This window comes from Felis catus, chromosome F1 (assembly GCF_018350175.1).
Source record: "Felis catus isolate Fca126 chromosome F1, F.catus_Fca126_mat1.0, whole genome shotgun sequence".
NCBI classification, from domain to species: domain Eukaryota; kingdom Metazoa; phylum Chordata; class Mammalia; order Carnivora; family Felidae; genus Felis; species Felis catus.
Genome location: NC_058384.1, coordinates 26,985,060 through 27,007,068, shown reverse-complemented (window position 1 = coordinate 27,007,068; position 22,009 = coordinate 26,985,060). Strand labels below are relative to the sequence as shown.

Below are 22,009 nucleotides of genomic sequence, written 5' to 3'. Positions count from 1 at the left end.
TAGCTTTTCTCAGAACTACTGGGGCACTTAATCTTCTGTAGCATTCGCTTCAGTGCTTAATTTATCACCTGTCATTTCTACTTAATTTTGGGGTGAGTTGCTTCTCAGAACCATAGCTGCTAGGCTAAGAGCCATAACTTAGGCATCTAATTTTTCTACACCGTGCAATACATTTTCAATATTAATAAATAGAGGTACATGGCTCCCCAAATATTCTCTCACAGTCTGGAAGTATTGTGAATCTCTTTCTTCAGACACCTTAAGGGCATGAGCTAACATGATATAAAGTCAACCAACAATCCAGGCCAGTGTTCCAATACAACAGTGATATCTAATCAGTGAGCAAGCATTGGTAGAATGTATTAGATACTATCAGGAAAAAAAGGCCAAGATGGCAGGGTAATTTAGCATTTTTGCAAATTCCATTAAAAATCAAACAATTTCTGATTCTCTCTGCTTTCCACTGCCAGAGACAACCTTTGCAACCTAAGCATTAAGAACATCCCTTTAAGGAAAAGACACATGGCTTTGATATTTAAAAATGAACCCCGAAACTAATCCTTCCAACAAATAACACATTTTCCAAGCAGAGAGCCACATATTACTAATCAATCTACAACTCGTCACTTTCCCATCTACCTTAAAGTAAGATGAAGAAACCCCTTTTAAGAAAACATTAAGAAGTGTATAAATAGATTTTACTGTATCATGGATAACAAAGTCCTTCACCTAGAGTACCATGTGAATTTTCTGAGAAGAATCCTTAAAAAACACAAACACTCAAGCAACTGGTCAGCTTTTACCACTACAGAAATAGGAAGCTAGTAGCAACTAGTTGCAAGCAAAGGGACACTTCGTGATTACTAGTACTGATCTTCTGGGAATTTAGTAGTTCTCAGATTTTTTTTTTTTTATGTCTAACACTTAAAACATAGAAGTGACAAGTTACAACAACATAAGAATCCATCTTTCTTGCATTTGCTTAATGGCTACAAAGATAATACAACAAAGTGCAAACCAAGTTTCTACCTCCAAACAATCAAGCAATCAAAGATGGAGTCAGGACAGCTCATAGGGAAAAGTTAAGGCAGTTCTGTTCTGAAAGCCTGGATAAGAATGGGGGGAACCTGTCAAATAGCCTGGATGAAATCAGGGAGTTAAAAAGCAAGCGCTCACTTCCTTTAGCACTGTGGGAAAATCCCAGTTGCTAATATAAAGCTGAGGAAAGTTTAGTTTGGCTGATTTCATTTTGTTTTCCTTCCAACATCATCGCCGAGTTCGAACGGCTGCTTTCCTCCCCTCACATTACTCAGTAAAAACGCCCCCACTGAATTGAGTTGTCTTCCGGAGCCGTGCTCCCCCGCAGCCCAGCCTGCAAACGTGCTCAGGCGCCTCTGGGCATGTTGTGGTCTCACCAGTCTGCGGGCCAGAGCTCCAAACTCAATGGACAATGGGAACTCACCCCCATCAACGCCAACTACAAAGCTCAGGAGGGCCATTTCCCTTTTCCTGCCCAGATGCTGTTTTCCCTCCTTCGAAGTAGGGCCCCGTGCTCCACCAGAGCCCCAGTTGGGGCTAGGACGCGCGTCTCCCTCCCCACCTGCAGAGCTGCTGGTCCCCTCGAACCCCAAATAAGTTGTATCTCGGCGCACAGGCCAAAGAGGACCTCCTTCCCCAGGGGCTTGGCTGGGGACACGGTTTTCACAGTCCAGGTAGGACTGGGAAGGGATGTCTCTGGACGCTTGGTCATGGCCCTGCAGGCTAAGCCGTCCCCACTGTCCCCTCCCTAGCCTCCACTTGTCTCCCCTCCCCCTCCGGCGAGGAGAGCGGGGAGGTGCGGGCTGGCAACACGGCCACCTCCTCCTCCAGTGGAGACCTCGGGGACACTCACCCTTTCACCACAAAGAAGGGGTCCTCCATGGACATGGCGTCCCGGTCCCCGGCTGCCTCACGCCTGCTCCGTGCACCGGGCGCCCGCGCCCTCCGAGCCTCCCTCTGCCCACCACACCGGCCTGCCGCAGCCGCCGGCGCCTCGGCCTGGGGAACCCAGAGCAGCTGGCGCGCGCAGGCCGGGGAGCACGGGACCGCCGCTGGTCCAGCAATCGATCGCCCAGAAGACCGAATCCCAGTCTCCGACGCCGGCCCCCGCGCCTGCCTCCACCCCCGGCTCCTCCCGGCGCGTCTGGCAGACTTGACCCCGCCCCCGGGACCTGCGGCCTCGTCCAACCACGAACACGGGCCCGCTGCACCACTTCCGCACCCGCGCTCACGTGACCAGGGCCGGCCCCGCCTCCCGTCGGCGGAGCCTGGGCGCCGCGTCGAGCAACCCTGGAGGCGGGGCTCTGGGGTGGGCGGAGGGCCGGTGTTCCCCCGCCTCCCTACTCAGGTTTCAGGGGAGGTGCTGCTCGCTCCCCCCTTGGGGTTGGTTAGGTTTTCAAGACATACACCCCAGTACCTGATTTGCACAATCCTTTTACCTTTCCTATACTTTTAACACTTGATTTTGATAACATATGATTTATAAATCCATCTCGTCCTCGACTTGCATTAAAACGAGCTCATATAACATTATCTGACTATGATAATGTTGCACAATTCCTTTATGTGGGTCTTAACTATGTGTCCCGCAATGTCCTAAAGGCTGTATGTGCGTTATCTCAATATTCTTGGGGGGAAGGAATTATTTCCAATTTGTAAATGACAAAGCTCAGACATTTCAGGATTTCCCATGGTCACACACCTGACAGGGCACAGCCATAGATTCTGTGCACTTTCCACCAGACTGGATGTATTTTCTAATGTGTGCATTGCGCAGGTGAACAGTAAGGTAATTTTTTCATACAGCATACAGTGCTTCCCTGGGGAGAGCACCTTTGAGGGATTAAGAAGAGACCACGTATGGCAGTTTCTTCCCAGCTATAGTTCAAGAGCTCTTCAGATAGCATTTTGGTCAGAACAATTAGCCAACTCATTCTGTGTATGCTATATAGGCTTTGTGAACTCTAATTGCTAATTATCTCTGAGCACTTACTGTGTGTCAGGCACTGTACTAAGTGTTATCTCAGTTGCTCTAATAATAAGGTAATTACTGTCATCATCCCCATTTTACAAATGAGAAGTCTGAGACTCTTGGAGGTTAAGTGACTTGCTCAAGGTCACCAGTCTTTGGAGATGGTAGAGTCCTCAGAGCTAGACAAAATCCGTTTGAACCTGGGTTCTATTATTCAGTTTCTTATCTACAAAATGTGAATAATAATATTTGGCTTGTGGATTATTGTGAATGTTAAATAAAGATGCATGTAAACCCCAAGGCCCCCAAAGAGTGAGGCAGCACTTGTAAAGGTGTGACCAAACCAATGTGAGTTTGCTCCTAGGTGAGTCCCAAACTGCACCATGTTGAGTAGTTGCTCAAAGAAAACTTTAATTTGCAGCAAATAAGAAAGGGCTTCCAAAGTGATGGCTCCCCAAGAGAGGGTGAATGAGTTGATTTTGTTCTAAGCTAGGATGAATATTTAGATAGGGAAGCTTCATCATCGTATGTGGAGGCAGGCATAAGGTTGCCCATGCACCTTAAGGAAACATGCCCTATATGGACATTGTATGTTATGTAAATGAGTCTGAGGCTCCTCCTTGGGCAGATATTTTAGTATTATAATGTCATAAAGGTAGTTGTAGGTCATTCCAGAGGTTACTCCACGGTCCATGTTCTCAGGCACAAGGTTGGGGCGGGGGTGGGGGTGGGGCACGTGGTTAGCTCAAAAGGGCTTGGTGGTCTGGGGCAGTGGGCGTTCTCTTCAGGGCTGTCAGGAGTGCTTTGGGGTTTCATTTGCCTGAGTTAAGAGGTAAGCCAGAAAAAAGAGCTCAAGGAAAAATGTAAGACAAAGGTTAGTGAGTACAGGCAGGTGGGCAATAAATGTCAGGTCTTGGGGTCTAGCGGGTGACAAAGGGAGAGGAAGGGGTGAATCTGATAGATGTTTTCTAGGAAGGACAAAAAAAAAAAGGACACCTAGACATGAGAGATTAAGTGAGGCTAGGGAGCCAAGAGGTGAAAGGCTCTGTGCTTCTTAGACCCTGCAGGGTCTCCTGCAGGAGCAGTGAGGTCAGTTGTGGGGAAGAGAAGCTTTTGGGAGACCACCATTTAATTTGGCTACGGACATACTGAGATGGGAAGGTGAAAAAGGATCATTTTTCATTCATTCAACAAGCACATGTAATTAAAGGGCAGATGAGAATACTGAGTAAGAGCCATATGTGGAGCCAGGTTGCTCCAGTTCAAATCCCAGTTCTGCTTCCTGACTATGGTGTCTTTAACACTAAACTGTTAAATCTCTCACTGTCCTCATCTGTGAAATGGACCCCATCGTAACACCTTCCTCCTAGAGTTTTACAAGGATTAAAGGAATTGATGTGTAAAAAGCACTTAGAACAGTGCCTGGGACATGTTGTGTGCTTACTATGTGCTAGGCACTGAAGAACAGAGGTAAATAGGCTTGGTCCTTGCCTCCAAGGCACTCTCAGACCATTGGGACAGACAGGCTCCATGGAAAGGGAAGCTATAATTAAAATGAGGAAGAAACAAAGGAAGCTACTTTATTCTTTTCTTCTCTTTTCTTTTCTTTCTTTTTTTTTTTTTTTTTTTTTTTTTTAAGTTTAATAGGTCCAAGGTCCTGGCATAAACAACCACTCAGGAAGAATACTCAGCAAAAAGCCATCTCCTCCCATCCCCCCACCAAAAAAAAGAATTAAAAATTCTCATGGAATAAAATACCAAAATAGTAGTTGCCTTGGGCTTGTTGTATTGACTGGGAAGGGAAACTTCCTGAGGTGATGGAAATGTTTTCTATCCTGATGGGAGCATGGGTTGCAGTTATACGCCTTTGTTAGAACTCATCAAACTGTAACACTCAGATTCTGTTCATTCTGGTGGCAGAGGCTGCAACCCCACCTCTGAGTTTTCTGTACAGTCCTGAGAGGACATCCAGGAGAACCTCCGGTCCCTGAGTGAGTCTGCAAAGTTAGGAGAGTGAGTGACAGAGGGAGCTTGCTGGGGCCCAGGCACAGGCCACTAGGCCAGGGATCCAATGAAAATGAGGATCAGAAAGTGTGGAATCACATCCTGTCATTAAGGACTCTGGGTAGACGGAAGCCATCCCTTCCCCCTAAAAGCTGTGGGAGCTCCATGACACCCCTACAAGGCAATCTCGTCTACTCCAAATGGGAGTAATAATACCCAGCCTGCTCCCTCACTAGGTTGTTCTAATGATCAACTGGGATAATGTATATGAAAGCATTTTGGAAAGAACGGGGTACTCTAAGTACCCTAAATCCTTTTTAAAAAGTAATTGAAAATCGCTTCATTGTGGTAAAATACACATAAGAAAACCTACCATCTTAGCCATTTTTAAGAATACAGTCCAGGAATGGTAAGTACATTGACACTGTCGCTGAACCAATTTCCAGAACTCTTTTCGTCTTTGCAAAAATAAAACTGTACCAATTAAACGACTCCCTATTCCCCCTCCCCCCACCCCCTGGCAACCACTATTCTGCTTTCTGTCTCTGTGAATTTGACTGCTGTAGGAACCTCATAATTGAAAGCATACAGCATTTGTCTTTTCGTGACTGGCTTATTTCACTCAGCGTAATGTCTTCAAGGTTCATTCATGTTGTAGCATGTGTCAGCATTTCCTTCCTTTTTTTTTTTTAAATGTTGATTTATTTTTGAGAGAGAGAGAGAGAGAGAGAGAGAATGAGCCGGGTAGGGGCAGAGAGAGAGGTGGGTACAGAGGGTCTGCATTGGGCTTTGTGCTGACAGCAGAAAACTTGATGCGGGACTCGAACCCACAAACCATGAGATCATGACCTGAACCGACGTTGGACAATTAACCAACTGAGCCACCCAGGAGCCCCAGAATTTCCCTTCTTTTTAAGGCTGGATAATATTCAGTTGTATGTACATACCACATTTTGTTTATCCATTCATCCATCCATGGTCACTCAGGTTCCTTGCACCTTTTGGCTCTCGTAAATAATAATGCATGAACATAAGCGTACAAATATCACTTCAAAACGCTGCTTTCAATTCTTTTGGGTATATATCCAGAAGTGGAATTACTGGATCATATGCTAATTCTATTTTTAATTTTTTCGGAAACCACCAGACTGTTTTGCACAGTAGCTGCACCATTTTACAATCCCACTAACAGTGCACGAGGGCTTCAATTTCTCCACATCCTTTCCAACACTTGTTATTTTGTTTATTTGTTTGTTTGTTTTTAATAGCAGCCATCCTAACGGATACGAGGCAGTATCTCATGGTGGTTTTGATTTACATTTCTCTAACGATTATTGATGTTCAGCATCTTTTCTGTGCTTATTGGCCATTTGTGTGTCTTCTTGAGCAAAATGTCTATTCAGATTTTTTTTTTTTAGGTTTTATTTTTAAGTAATCCCTACACCTAATATGGGGCTGGAACTCACAACCCCAAGATCAAGAGTCTCATGCTCTACTGACTGAGCCAGAGAGGCACCCCTCAAACACTTCGCTCATCTTTTAATTGGGTTGTTTTTTGTTGTTGAGTTCACGCTAAATCCTTTTTGAAACAGCATAGAGTAAGGGAGAAAAGTGTTACATAGATGTTAGGTATTACGCTCTTCATCATTTTCCCAATCTTCTGAAAGCCCTGATATACATGTGTGTGTTCTAGAACACTCTAGGAAACATTCACTTATATTGGTTTCCATTGATCCAGCTATGGCTGTCTATGTTTCCTAGCCCCAACCACAGGAAATATCCACACAGTGGTTATGTTTTCTTTCCTCTCCTTGGATGTTACCAACACCTCCCACTCTTACCCTTTACACCCTGGTGTAAAATAAAGAGGAATTGTAGTCAGCTTATATATCCCAAACACTAAGAAGTGATTAAGAATTTATGGAAGATACATTTGATGGTTGTTAGAAATGTTAAAAAGTGTATAATGACATGTATGCAAAACAGCAAGACACAAAATTATATATATGATATACATTTTTGTATACACTGTCCACTTTAGATGCACATTTATACATATATATATATATATATATATATATATACACTCCTGTCATTTTTACATACACATTTGTACATATATACTAACATTTTTATACATAGAAAATACTTATATTTAGAAAAAAGAAAATGTGAGTTTGGCAATTTTTACCTGGATAATCAGAAATACAAAAAGTGAAAAAAAATCAAAAAAGAGAAATAAGGAAGCCAACTGACCACATATGCAAAAAGTACATCAAAAGTTAGCAGTTTAAAACTCTTTCTAGAATAAGCCAAGTTAGTCATGTCTGAATGAATGGATATTGGTAAGTATTAAAAGTTAAAATATGTTATTGAATTTGAACCATTGCAGGAGGGTAGGTATGACCTTTACCATTTTCTATAAATCTGTCGGTGCACAGAGAAGTAAAAACCATAATCTCTCTTAGTATACTAGTGAATAACTAGAATGGTAATAACGATGGCTAACATTTACTTACTATGTACCAGACATTGCGCTAAGTGATCATCCGTGCATAATCTTCAGAAGTGGCTCCAGAATTTCTACGTTGGGCAGGTTTTAGAATGTAACCAACTTGTTTGTACACCAGGGCCCGGGGGCTTGAACTGAGATTACCAGAGAGACCCACTGTCTTTTCTTAAACTACAGATTTATTTGGGATTGCTAAAGGGTGATGATGGTGATTGCACGTGTGATAATAGTGTTCTAAAGTCCCAGCAAGTGACAAGTCACAAGTCCTGGGAACCGCTGGGGATCTTATTGAATCTTCACAACAACTCTGTAAGGAGTTATGACCCTCATTTTCCACATGAGAAATCTGAGGCTTAGAGAGGCTGATAATATGTTCAAGGTCTTATAGGTAGGGAGGGCAGAGCCCCATTTGGAAACAAGTTTTTCTGACTCCTAAACCTGTGTTCTTTGCAACAGGATCCTACTGCCCATTTGTATAAGGGCTAGCCTTGTCCCAAAATTAGCAAATGGATTTTACCTAAGCACAGAAAATGGATCAGACTTCACACACACCCACGCACATACACATGCAGGCTCACACAGGCTTGAACACATGCACACCTATTGAATTTTTAAAAATAGCCAAGGGGAAGGGTACCTGGGTGGCTCAGTCGGTTGAGCAGCGGACTTTGGCTCAGGTCATGATCTCATGGTCCGTGAGTTCCAGCCCCACAGCGGGCTCTGTGCTGACAGCTCGCAGCCTGGAGCCTGCTTCGGCTTCTGTGTCTCCCTCTCTCTCTGACCCTCCCCCGTTCATGCTCTGTCTCTCTCTGTCTCAAAAATAAAAAAAATAAACATTAAAAATTGTTTTTAAATAGCCAAGAGGAAACTACTTATTGACTGTAATAAGTTACATTATGTGGAAAACACCATTATTTAACAAACAAGACCCTTCTGCTAACTTGATAATTTGTCTTTTGGTTTTTGAGGATGATTTGTCCCACTGGCAAATAGGTCAGATTCGTCAGAAAAGCCTTATGATACATATAATAAATCGGGTGTTAAAAGTCAAGACACACACACACACACACACACACACACACGAAGCCAAGACATAGTTAAAAGGATCCATAGTGAACAAGATAAGCACAGGACACTGAAAAGTGCAGCCTGAGATTTAAGGCTTGACAATTCCACAGAGGGAGACTTGCTCTTCCCAAGGACAATTCCCAGGACACTCCCTACCCCAGTGATTCCCAGCTTAGTGGGCGGGGCAGGCTTCATTGTCCTTTAGGATCTTGATTGTCATTAAATCTATTTATTTAAGAATTTAAGGACTATTAAAGCTATTCTACTTTTTAAAATGCATTGTTGATATTGCTAAGTGAAAAACAATTTACAAAATAGTATTAGGATGTGAAACCCTTTTTTGGTAAAATGAACAGCCCCCCAAATGTGTTTATATACATGCCTATGTAGTCAGATGCATATATATATATATATATATATATATATATATATATATATAAAAGACATATAGACATATACTAAATGTTAACAGTGGCTTTCTCTCAAGGGTGACTTTTATCTTTTACTCTGATTTTTTTTTCAAGTTTTCTGGATTGTATTTGCTAATTTGCAATTTGAAAAAATGGCTTAAACATGAAAGGCATGGTCATCATACCTGCTTTCTTAATGTAAATGCTGTAGATTATGGTATAGTATGCATTTTTGGAACAAGATATGAACAGAAAATGAAAGGAACAAATACATTGCCAAGAGACATGTAGGACTACTGGGGGCTCTAGGAGGGGCACAAAGGTGCTCCACATTTGTTAAATGAGGAGCAGAGGGAGGAACAAAGGAGAGAAGGAAGAAGAAAAAGAAAAAAGAAATACAAAGATCTGAGAAGGGAAAGTACTAGGAGGGGCTGAGGGGTTGCCAAATATTAATTTCACTACCTGGCTTCTTTTCTCTTTGAGGAAATGGGAGACAAGCAATCTCCTATCGCTGCTGTAACGAATGACCCTAAACTTAGTGACCTAAGACAACACATGTGTTCTCGTACAGTTCCGCAGGTCAGAAGTTTGAAAGTGGATCCCATCTCGTGAGCTAAAATCAAAGTGTTGAGAGGGGGCATTCCTTCTAGAGCCTTAGGGAAGAATCTGTTCCTTCTATTTCCAGTCCTAGAGGTTGTCTGCATTCCTTGGTGTAGGTCCCCTTTCGACAGTGGCATCCCTTTGACCTTGCTTCCTTTGTCACATCTTCTCTGAATCTGACCCCTTTGCCTTCCTTTTATAAGGACCCTTGGGATTACCTTGGGCCCACCAGATAATCCAGGGTAACTTCCTATCTCAAGATTCTTAATTTAATCATATCTGCTAAATCCCTTTGCCAGGTAAGGTAACATAGTCACAGGTTCTGGAGATTAGGATGTGGATATCTTTGGAGTGATGGGGGTGAGGACATTATTCAGCCTCCCACAGAAGGAAACCAATATTTATAGTTCTACTACCTGCCAGGAGCATCATAAACAGAACCTCATCTCATATTTCAACAACCTTGTGCAATATATGCCAGGATTTGCTTCTAAACTTGAAGAGACTGAGCCTTGGTGTGATTTGGGATTCTGCCCAAGGTCACACAGCTGGGATGCAGACCCAGGCCCCTCAACCCCAGTGCAAGCCATCCTGCCTCGTGGCCCTACCTCCACTCCTCTCTCCCATTCATCTCTGCTTCCTCTTTCCTGTCTGGGCCTGTCCCTGGCTCCCTGAATAAGCTCAAGCTGCTGTTTCCCATCGTGGCATGCTCTTCTGATGACAGCGCAGTCCCAGCTTGATCCTGGGGATTGCTAATCAAACGAGCCAAGCGGCTGCCCCTCAGAATCTTCAGTCAGGCCTTTTCCTTGTCCTCCTTTATTCAACAAGCATTTTTTGAGCTTATTGTGCACGGTGCTAGAGCAGCAAGGAGGATAGACGTAAGCTAAAAATAACTGGACCCTCGAAGCGGTACCTGCAATAGCAGACAAAGGGGTCTAAGACTGTCAGAAGCCAGAGCAGGGAGTTCCAAGTCCTGGGAACTTTGTGTGAATCTTTTGCATTGACCTTAGGTGAAATCTAAGCTCCAGGGAAGAACCAAAGACTTCTTTTCTTTTGAGCTCCTTAAGGGACCAGGTATTCTTAGTCTTTCTGTGCCTTGCACATAGCTATGCTCCAGAAATATTTAAAAGTTAGGAGTAGGGTTGAGACCAGCCCACCAGAAGTGTGTGAGCATTTTTTGCATTTCAAAAATGCTTGTTGAATAAAGGAGGCCAAGGACAAGGCCTGACAGAAGATTCTGAGGGGCAGCTGCTTGGCTCTCTTGATTAGCAACCCCCAGGATCAAGCTGTGACTGCGCTGTCATCAGAAGAGCATGCCACATTGGGAAACAGCAGCTTGAGTTTGTCCAGGGAGCTGGGGGACAGGCCCAGACAGGAAAAAGGAAGTAGAGCTGAATGGGCAGTGTGTGAGACCAATAAAGGGTTAAAAGTCACCTTAGAAGGCAGTCAACACAGTCATTTTGTCTCCCTATTCTACCTAGCAACTGATGACACTATTTCTCCCCTAGGTGTTGCTCAGTTAAGTCACTGAAGAGCAAGGGCTGGTGTTTCAATTCAAAGATTCCTAAAGAGAAGGACTTTAGGGGCTGACGGTTCTCTCATTACCTCTCATCATTGTATTAACAGTGAAGCACAACCTGTGAGTATCACAACTTTTCTTTGCTCTGAACCCAAAGCTGAGGCAGCCTGAGGGGAACAGCTTGTCTTCCCCCTGTGGCGAAATGATGCAGCCAAGGGTGGAAAAGCATATTTATGAAACCCAGGACTTGCATGAGTGATGGCCAGCTGGACAGTTTTCCAGGTCATGTGTGTAGACTTTTGAGGTCACCTACCTGCTGAGGGGCAGAAGCCATTCCGGAAAGACACTCCTGGTAACCCCCTCACTTTCCTTCTGAGCACTGCTACCCTTCTTTTTTGCTCAAATCCTTTCCTTTCCTTTTGTTTCTCTTTACTAGCTTAGTGAATCTCATGGGGATGTGCCCAGAGTTTCAGGGGCATTGAATAGAGGAGCAGATCCATTGCTCAGGTTTACTTTGTTTGTTTGTTTGTTTGTTTTTCCTCCTTACCATAAGCCCTACCTATAACAAAAGATCATAGAAAGATAAAACCATGGTTCTGGACTTGTTTACTGGGTGTAAGAAGTATCAATTGAGAAGGAGGATTTTTTTATTTTTTTTAGGGGATCCATGTCACTGGAAAAGCAGATGCCTTCTGTTGTCCTAAATACAGGAGAAGGCCCATGGACTGGAAGCACCAGGCTTCTCTGCCTTAAGCAACTGCACATCCAGCGAGGGACTGGTACTCCTGAGTGGGTTGGCAAGCAATGTCTAGAACTCGGTCTGGGTCACCACCATAGGTGGTGACTCATGAACTTGACAGAGCTCTTTTAAATCATCTGTGTATTAATTCCACAAATGTTGGTTGATGGGCTACTATGTGTCAAGCACTTTTGGAGATATAACAGTAAACAAGACAGACATAGTTCCTACTTTCACAGAAATTTAATCCAGTAAAGTCCCACCATTCAAGTCAGAAATGGAAAAGACTAGGGGTGAGGAGGATAAGATACAAATGATGGAAAGAGGAAGAGAGAAAGAAATGGATGATATTCTAGAAGCTCAAAGCTGATATATCACCTACATTTGATCCTCAAAGAACTCTCCAATAATATCCCCTGCACAGAATCTTTCATGTAATTGTCTCACTAACACTTGTAGGCTAAGGAAAAAAAAAAAATAAAAATCAAGGTGAGGAAACCCAGGCCCAGAATAGAGAGGTTGACTCAGCTCATATAATGAGCAGAGTCCGAAGCAGATACAGGTTTTCGAGCCCACAGTCTGGGGTTTACCACAATGTCACAGCACCTTTGGATGTGGATATTTGGCACTTTGATCGTTGGTGTAATTTGAAATAAAACAAGTCAGCTATAAAGGGTAGGAAAGGTCATTTTGTGTTGGTTATTCTCCTGTTGACTCGTTAGACTCCAAGCCTTCTCTGTCCTGCCTTGTGCCCTAGGAAGTTGACTGCTACAGATTGCATTACCTAGTGCTCTTGCAGGCTAATTTCAATTTGGGTTCACCAATGGGAGGCACTGAAAGGAGAGAGATGAGAGAGCAGGGAGGAAAGAGAGGTTGGGGGTATTTTCTTCTTCCTCCTTGCCCTCTTTCTGCAATGCCTCTGGTAGTAGCTGTGTCCCTCGATGATATAGTTTTGACTGAGTAGTTGCTTCTTCATGGATCTAGACCAACTGAACCTTGATAACACTATTTGCTTCTCTTATCTCTGCAACTCTAGGAGTGATAATGGCTTTCCATGATTGCTAGCTTCTATGTGCGCCATCATCCCTCATTTAGTCCCTTAACCTTGCCCATACATACACAAAGAGTCTCTTCCTTCAGGTCTCTTTATGTGACTCATTTGGAGTGAAGGCTGTGTCCTGCCAAACCCCGACTGAGCATTCTGAGGGATGTCGACAAGGAAGGGAGACAGGGTTATGAATGAGACTTGGTCTACATGATATTTGTGCCTAATGCTGGCCTTGAGTAGGAGCTTCTAGATAGGGAAACATGGGGAAGAGATACCAGAGTGTTTGGGGTCACGACTCCAGGAAATGTCAAGATAACTCCAATGTCACTTCCAGAGTGTTGCTTTCATTGGCTCCCCAGCCTGTAGTAGACTGTTCCTCTGTAGTCCATAGTGCCTGTCTACAGTTCTATAATTTTCTATTTGCAAAACTCTTCCCTTAAAGGCAGGGAGAGATCACCTCATTCTTTTCTTCTTTATTTCCCAGGCAATACCTAGTGACCAATAGGCACTTAATACTTCCTGAGTGAATTTATATTAAAGGTATTATCTCTAAGAAGTCGAAGTTATCTGACTGTGAGCCATATAGAATTTGGGTAGCAATCATGACTACAATTTTGCAACTGTGGTTTTCTGTAGTTGTAGAATGTGTATAGAAATGTGTGTAGAATGTGTAGGGAAAAAAATGATGTTTCACACTTTACAATTCATCCTGTTCTTCACTTCAGCCTGTGTGAAACTGTGACCTGATGTGTGTGGGTGTAATTAGTGTGGGGCATATATGGGATCTTTCTTGCAAAGCCATATGTGGTTTGTGTGTTTCATCTTGAAATAATCAAGGTCAGTCTCTCGGTACTAACTCAGAATTCTATGGGTGTATCAATCTGCTATATCAATCTGTTTCACAAATGGTAGGGTCCTTCAGAGACAAGGACTGGTGATGGATAAGCCCCCTAAGTTGCCAACCAGACTAGTGTTAAAAGGCAGACTTGCAGATTATCTGCTTAGAAATGGCCTAGAGTTCAAAGAGTTAACATGAGAAAATGTGGGCCTTTGCTATAGACTTTATTAGACTTCGGTCTGTTTCCATGGAGCTGTTGCCAAGGTACGTGTAACCAAAATTTCTCTAAGACAATGTTCCACTCCCCTAAGGCTCTCTTCTTTTTGGCTGACATGGAATGTATCTAAACTTGAGAAATTGAACTCATTTGTAGGTTTTTCTTCTGACTAGTTAAAATATCTGCCTATTCTTTCTTAAAACCCATTGACCTCAATCTTCTTACCCCAGGGGGTTGCCAAGAACTGGAGGGAAGGGGCATAAGTTAAAGATGAGGCAATGGCTCTTTACACACTTGTTTTATGAAACCCAAATTGAGACAGATGACAAAGGACATTCTTTCTGATGTCCCAATTTATATTTATTCTGGAATACCTTTCAAGAGTATGCATATCAAATGACATTTTCTTACAACTTCAGTGAATCACTTAAAAAGAGTAAGATTCATAAGTTGGAGTTCTTCTGGGAAATATGAGACCATATGGTCATCATTGTATACAGAAAGTACTAAGAAGAAAACCTACCAGAGCTCATTCATTCATTCTCTAAAGCTCTACGTGGCCCTACGAGGTTCTCCTTACTATTTATATTCCTCTGTGCACCCTCCTCAAGGACTTGGGCTTGCTGTTCTCTCTGGAAGTTTCTTCTCCTATGGCTCACTTCCTAACTGTACCCAAATTTCTTCTCAAATGCCACCTGCTCAGAGAGGCCTTTACTGGTCCCTCTATCTAAAAGATCAGCTCTCTTCATACGGTCTCTGTCTCTGCTTTACTTTTCTTCACACACGTTATTACCACTTGATCTTGTATTATGTATTTATCTATTGCCAGTCTTTGTCATCGAAAAGAGCTCAGAGAAAGGGACTTTGATGTATTCATTGCTGTATGCCTAGCAGCTGGGTCTGTGCCTACTGGAAATTCAGAAAAGAATAAAATTTATATGAGATAAGACATTGGTAACCTCCAAAAAGGTAGCCTTGAGAGAGGAACTTAAAAAATCAACTTGTCACATTCAGTACTTGGGGGCCTTCAATAAGTTCCTGTCTTAGGTGAGTGGTGAGGAGATTAGCAGTTCTTACTGGGCATAGAAGCACCCACGTGACTGCATGGTTTGAGGAGTGTCCAAAGATCCTTTTAACTAAAAGTATTACTGTCTGCTTCTCCCCCTCATTCCCACAATGCCTGAAATTCCAAAGAGTAGTTCCCAGGAATCATAATCATTCTGATTGTATTAAGGCATAGGGCCATTTGGGAGAACGAACAAATACTAATTGGAATTTTGTTGACCTGGTTATCCAATCAGGACCCACAGCCACTTGTAAGATCTGGAGCCTGGGCCCTCAGGGACTGGGAAATCGGGGACAATGAGTCATTGTGACACAAGGGGGCGGGAGAGAACAGGGATGACCAGGCGAGGAGGAGATTGAAATAGAGCCTGGAAAGGGGAAGTGCCCCTATGGTAGGGCCAGTTGGGTAATCTAAGGTGGAGGGAGTGCCCATGCAAGAGATCAGAGTGTGAATCCTGTCTCCTCCACTTAAGGATTCTAGGGATAATCTTAGGCAATTTTCTTGATCTCTCTGCCCCTAATTTCCATCTGCGAGATGGGAATTACAAGACCTACTTCAAAGGGTTGTTGTGAGGAATAAATGAAACTCATGTTTATCAAGGACTTAGCATGGTACCCAACACACGGCCTGTACTCAAGAGATAAATTGGAGTTCTGATGGTTATGATTCAAATGCTGCTGCCCTTCACGGACCATTGGAGGCCCAACTTCATGGACGGTTTGCTACCTCCGTCTTGGAGCATTTCTGGATTCCTTCATATGAGAACAGGGTCTGTCTTTGCCGAGCTACTGGAGTACTCTGTTGGTACTTCCTTCATAGCACTTACTGCTTGCTGCCCTGTGTTGCTGCCTTGTATTTATTTCTGTCCATGCTTCAGGTCTGCAATAATACTATAAGTTCCTGGAGGACAGAACTGGGATCTGATTTGTTTACTGTTCCTGACATTGCCTCACCATTCCTTGTACATCACAGATACCCATAAATGTACATTGCCCCCACGGATGAATATCTGCAAACACCTCATCAATTATTGTATAATCCAGTAATTTTCACAGTCCTTTGTAAAAATGGCCCAACTGGTCAATCTACAGGTTAAAGGGAACGCAATTTAGAATGTGACCACTGCATCTGGTCTAAGGGTGGTTTAGTTGTGGTGTTCAGGCTTGTCAGCAATATCTGTCAGAGGCTGCTGGGACAGGGCAGCCAAGGTCCTTTAAGAAGCAGTTGGACTGGCCTGGATAGAAGACTAAATTCTAAATTGCAAATTTCCAGGGCGCCTGGGTGGCTCAGTGGGTTGATCTTCCCACTTTGGCTCAGGTCATGATCTCACAGTTTGTGGGTTCGGGCCCCACGTTGGGCACTGTGATGACAGCTCAGAGCCTGGAGTCTGCTTCGGATTCTGTGTCTCTGTCACTCTCTGCCCTCTCCCCTCCCCCAACTTGAGCTCTGTCTCTGTCTCTCAAAAATAGACGTTAAAAAAATAAATAAATAAACTGCAAATTTCCATTCAATAAGTGAGTTGATGCTGATAATCTGTCCGTGAAAAAGGTGAGAGAAATCTAATTTCATAATTATTGGAACAAGAAGAAAGAATCAAAAGATCAGATTGAATTGTATGAAATACAAAATGGTCAGATACAGGTTTTTTTCAAATGATTCTCAACCTGCGTAATTATACTATCTGATCATCTGAGCAACGTATCTGTAGGATATAAATTATCATAAGGTCTAATGCACCAAGAGAGAAAGGGTACCATGGATCTCCCTCTATCTTTTCTGTTCTGAGTTACTGACTTAACATCTGTCCAGCAACTTCCCATCACGGCTGAAGTAGCATTTCGGAAGCCCAACTAAGGAGCAAGCGTGACCTGTACTTGTGGACACACCAGATGGGTGAGTGGGCCTGTGGCAAAGCAAGGGGAGAGGGCTTCGATGCCCTGGAGCAGAGCCACGCTGCAGCTGCAGGAGGGTAGGCGGGCAGATGACCGGCAGATGAAGGCCAGCCTTCAGGGGCAGAGCAGTCTTTGAAGTCAGGCCTGGCTGGTGGAGACAGACTGCTCGGAAAAACCAGGACCTGGCTTGAGATTGAGGTTGGCAAAAAGACATCACGCTGTACTTGGACAGCATTGTCGACAGACCATGTTTCTAATTCCCTCTTATAAACTCTGGATAATGCAGATTTTTATAAGGTGATATTTTCATAAGAAAGTGAAATTATATGAGTTGTAAATATGTATGTAAATATGTATGGAGATGATGTCAGCGACACTCATAGCCCAGATCCTCCCGTTGCGCAGGGATGCTCCAAGTTGCTGATGCTTGTTTGTTTTGTTTTTTTGCTTGTTGGCGTGGCCCGGGCATATAGACCTGATGTCATAAAAGGAACCCTAGATTCCAAGGGAAGTTCTATCTATACCAATCCAGCTTAGCTCAGAAACACAGTCTCTTTGAGGGTGGCTCAGTTGGTTAAGCGTCCAACTCTTGGTTTCAGCTCAGGTCATGAACTCATGGTTCAGGAGTTTGAGCCCCGCGTAGGGCTCCATTAGCACAGACTCTGTTTAGGACTCTCTCTCCCTCTCTCTGCCCCTCCCCCTCTTCAAACTAAACTAAAAAAAAAAAAAGAAAAAGAAACAATCTCTTTTTAAATCCCTTTTCCTTCTCTCCCATTCTTTGCCTGGAATTTGATTTCTGTAGGTTTTTTTCCTATGAATAAGTGTGGAAGCGATTCTGACCTATTCTTACCCCCTCTGTCCGCTCGAGCCCCAGGCCTTCTTGCTGCTCCTGGAACATGCCCTGCCTTCCCTTTCCTCCAGGTCTTTGTACAGTCCCCTGCCTGGACTGGTGTCCCCGGATACCTGCCTGGGTCCCTCACTCCCGGCAGTCACTGGTTCAGAGGTCACCTTCTGGGGGACGCCTTTCACAAGCATTGCTGTTTTAAATTGTACTGCATAGTCCCCTTTGCAACTTTATATCCATTCTACCTTTTAAGAGACATGATATATATTTCATGTATTTTGCATTGTCTGCCTTCCCCCCCTCCATCTATTAGGGCGAAGCCTTCACAAGGGCAGACATTTGTATCTGCTTTGTGTGCTGTGTGCTTAGGGCCTGGAACAGTGCCTGGCACAGAGGAAGCGCTCACATGCTTGTCGAATACACGGATGGATACTAAGAAGATGTGAGAACTAATGTTCATGACTTGCTCTTCCTCTTGCCTCTTTCTTTAAACCGTTGCGTATCTGCAGAGTAGCCACAAAAGCCTTTCCAGATGTAGAGAAGTGGAACGGTTTCAAAATCGGTTGCAGGTTCAAGCACATACACCTTGTGCAGATTCCAGACTGGGTGTAAATTAGATTTCAGCTCTGCTCCCCATTCGCCAGCCTGCACTTTCCGAAAAGTATTTTTAAAGGTATGCATTCCAGGTTAAATAGATTCCTGTGCATCTCAGCATATTTCAAGGCAGAGAAATAAAATGCTCTGCCAACAACTTAATTCACAAATATTTATGAAGCTCCTACCATGTGCCAAGCCTCCCTGTGGTAGGCCTTGGCAGGAAACACAAAGGAAAAAAGCAAAGTCCCAGCCCTTAAGGGCTTTAGCATCGAGAAGGCAGTAGAAGGTAAGTGAAGATAAAGAGAATAGAAGGCAGAATGTGATAACTATTGATTCGGGGGTAGTGCTTGTCCTTCTGCTTCAATCTCTGGATCTTATTTTTACAAGAACCAACACTTTTTTGGGGAAAGACACTTATGCCCAACTTGAGAGTGTCTTCCACTGTTGCCTCCTCACCCCAACCCTCATCCCCCCACCCCACCCCAGCCCCAGGAAGGAAATGGAGACGGTAGAAGTTCGGAGCCATGGAAAGGGGCCTTGGGGTCTTCCGTTCTGCCCAGGCCTAAGGAAGGAAGACCAGACTCCATCTTGCTCAGTGCTGCAGCTGACGTGCAGAATACCACCTCCACGGAGGGGCCCACGGGGCTGAGTGCCTACTCTGAGCCCTGCCAAGCGGCCCCCACCTCTGCTAGAGAAGCAGGGAGAAAGGAGAGAACAGTTCTGCTTTTACAGAACTGGTGCAATCAGGCGGAAGGGGCCCCGGCAGGCCTGGTTTCAGCCTCAGGGAATCCTGTGTCCCCTCATAGTTAAGGTAAAGGCATCCTGGCCTTGGGGCGGCCGGTTCTAAAAGACAGCCTACATGAATTCTTTCAGACACAGTTTTAGAAAAAAGCAAAGTGTGGACAGATTTGTATGCACCAAAGATGACCTAAGTGCTTGTGAGATGATTTTGTTAAATTCTCTCTATATATTTTAAATTGTTTTAATGTTTATTTTTGAGAGAGATAGAGAGACAGAGAACAAGCAGGGGAAGGACAGAGAGAGGGAGACACAGAATTCGAAGCAGGCTCCAGGCTCTGAGCTGTCAGCACAGAGCCCGATGTGGGGCTAGAACTCATAAACAGTGAGATCATGACCTGACCCGAAGTCAGATGCTTAACCGACTGAGCCCCCTAGGTGCCCCGATATTTTTTTCTTAAATATATCTTACAAATAAAGAGGAAGGAATAAACATCATTAAGTAGTATTCAGCCTGGGGAATGGGAACCTGACACCCATCCACGAATCTCCACAGTGGCAAGGGCCACATGGGAAGATCTGAGTTCTCAGAGAGTTCACAAAAGGACAACAGCATCCACATGGGTAATCTGGAAACACTCTGGGGAGGAGGTATCTAGTACCGTCACTAGACAACCAAGAGAAGTCCCTGGATGTGGATGTGGCCCCACATGTTAGAGGGCCTCACTCTGCTCAGCCCCCATAGCCTTCCGCACAGAGCGAGGAAAAGCACTGTGCTTTCAAAGCACTTTTTCTCAGGAGGCTGAGCCCTCATGTGGGTTCTCTGAGTGATCTGGGGTGTGTGTGTGGGTGTGCGTGTGTGTGTGTGTTTGTGTACATACCTGCCCATGCACACACAGGGGCAAGGTGGGAGCCCTCATTTATCTACCTAGAGCCTTCATTCATAAAACAAGGGGGTGGGTTATCAGGGTTTGCAAGCCCTCTTACGGCAACCCTGGGGGACCAATGAGTGATCACGGGTCCTTCCCCAAAGCCCAGAACAGGGCTCTCTGCTTCACTTCCAAGATGAGATTACCTGTAAAATTTCATCCTAAATTTCCAAACCTGGACAGAAAAAGCCTCCAGGTCTTGGGCTGGAGCTCTAAGATCCTTTCTAGGCCCCAGTTCCTTGGGTTCTGTGATTCTGTGAAAGAAAGTGACAGCTAAGTCCCAGGATGCAGCTGAACCCAGAGCACTAACGTGGGTTGTCTGTGACTCTAAATATCTTCCTTTTATGCCTCCTTCCCGGGGACTCACTCTGATATCTTTTCACCTGGGCAATTCACTGCATTTATTTATTTCACTGAATTTATTTCTCATCCCGTCATTACCTACGAGTGTCTCTTGGCAGAAAGAGCCATGGGCTCTGTAGATGGTGGAGAACCTCATGCCTGGTCACCGGGAGAGGTACACTCAGCCGCCAAGGGGCCAGCAGCAGACCTTCAAGGTGGAACGGAAGCAGCGGCAGAGTCAGCACAATCACTCAGGTGGCAGCAGAGATGGGCCCGCCCCTGCACCAGCCCCCATCCCTGCAGGTGGTTGCCCTGGGCTGACAGCGAACTCCAGCAGCTGGTTGCTGAGCTGCACTCTTTTGGCAAAGCCTGATGGCGTTCAGTGCCTGCCACCTGCCCTAAGCATCTTCTGAGTCGTCTCTTCTCAGGAGCCCTCTGTCCTTTGCCCTCCATATCTCTATGCCATGCCCATTCAGGCTTCTAACCTGTAGCTTCTTTCTCATTCTGAATCTGGCCATCCTGTGTCTCACTTCCTGGCAGCCAGGCTCAGTGAGCCGCTTGCTTAGGTACAGTGACTTGCTATGTTAACTTTCCCAGGATATTTTTGGCTCTTGCATATCTTTCCCTCCTTTACCACATTATAAAGTTTATCAGTGTGGGTCATTCCCATTATCGGATAATTCGCCAAGGCAAAAATGATCATGTTCCTATGGCATGTAGGAGGTATTCTGCAAACATCTGTTGATGAGTGGGTTATCTCACAGGAACCTCCTGGAGCCATGCCTGTGGGGTGATGCATTTGGGGGCAGAGGACGCTTCCAGCCATTCCCCTAGTCATCACCTGGATGCCCACCTCCACGTCCCTGTCTAAGCCCCTTCGTGACCTGCACGTGTGTGCCAGGGTTTCACAGTTACCAGAGAATCATTGGCTCGGAGTTGTTGGAGGACAGAAGCACCATGTTTCTCCAGCAGGCCTATGATGGACAAGATTTCACGATCTTCACTAAAGATATCCTTTCCTGGATGGTTATTGATAATGTGGCTCACATTACCAAGTGGGCACAGGAGGCTAATTGGCATGAGTTAATATCAAAAGAATTGGCTAGAAGAAGAACATACTGCTTCATTAGAGAGGTTCCTGCAGTTTGGGGAAGATATCCTGCAAAGGATAGGTAACAAGAAGGGAGAACACCAGGTCCCTACATCCTCAGAACCCTTGGGTTTATGTATAACTTCCTCTAATCTAGGTTATAGTCACCCCATTCTGAAATCCACCTTGTTAGTTGCACTGTGGTGATCTGTAACTCTCCGTGAAAACTTCCCTTAGTTACTTTTTATCAGCATCTGGACAAGATTCAGCAACTCCACTTGTCTTGATAGAGTGGAGTACTTCCAAGGGACACCTCCTTTTTGAGGTATCCAGTGAGACAAATCCTTCCATCTCCTGTCAGTGATAAGCTGGGAAATACTTTGGGAGGGAGCCATTCCTATAAGTGGTTTATTAAACTGAGGGCTCATACAGTACCAGTATGAGCGAAAATCTGGACTTATAAAGAAAACAAATGGAGGGTCTTTACTAGATTTATCATAAGATTCCTTTCAGTATAAAGTTCCTCTTAGACATTAAAGATATGAC

The 22,009-nt window shown here is 44.4% G+C and overlaps 2 protein-coding genes and 1 long non-coding RNA gene across 6 annotated transcripts in view; 2 read left to right on the top strand and 1 right to left on the bottom strand.

Annotated features, from left to right (window-relative positions):
• Positions 1 to 2,271, bottom strand: part of STX6 (syntaxin 6) — a 51,764-nt gene extending 49,493 nt beyond the window's left edge. For all 4 annotated transcript variants that reach the window (XM_045048518.1, XM_003999284.6, XR_002739049.2 and 1 more), the window contains exon 1: positions 1,892 to 2,271. In XM_045048518.1, the coding sequence (XP_044904453.1) occupies positions 1,892 to 1,926 (35 nt within the window). In that variant the 5' untranslated portion in view covers positions 1,927 to 2,271. The remainder of the gene's footprint in view (positions 1 to 1,891) is intronic.
• Positions 2,272 to 3,729: 1,458 nt separating this feature from the next.
• LOC109495486 lies at positions 3,730 to 4,778 on the top strand. The gene is made up of 2 exons (XR_002150898.3): positions 3,730 to 3,842; positions 4,650 to 4,778. It is a non-coding gene; the product is annotated as an uncharacterized LOC109495486 (long non-coding RNA).
• A 15,708-nt stretch (positions 4,779 to 20,486) lies between these two features.
• On the top strand, positions 20,487 to 21,764 carry LOC105261339 (major histocompatibility complex class I-related gene protein). Its single transcript, XM_019821358.2, is given in 3 exon segments — positions 20,487 to 20,628; positions 21,275 to 21,458; positions 21,460 to 21,764. Coding segments are annotated over 3 exon segments (510 nt in total). The 5' UTR covers positions 20,487 to 20,513; the 3' UTR covers positions 21,671 to 21,764.
• The last annotated feature ends 245 nt before the right edge of the window (positions 21,765 to 22,009 follow it).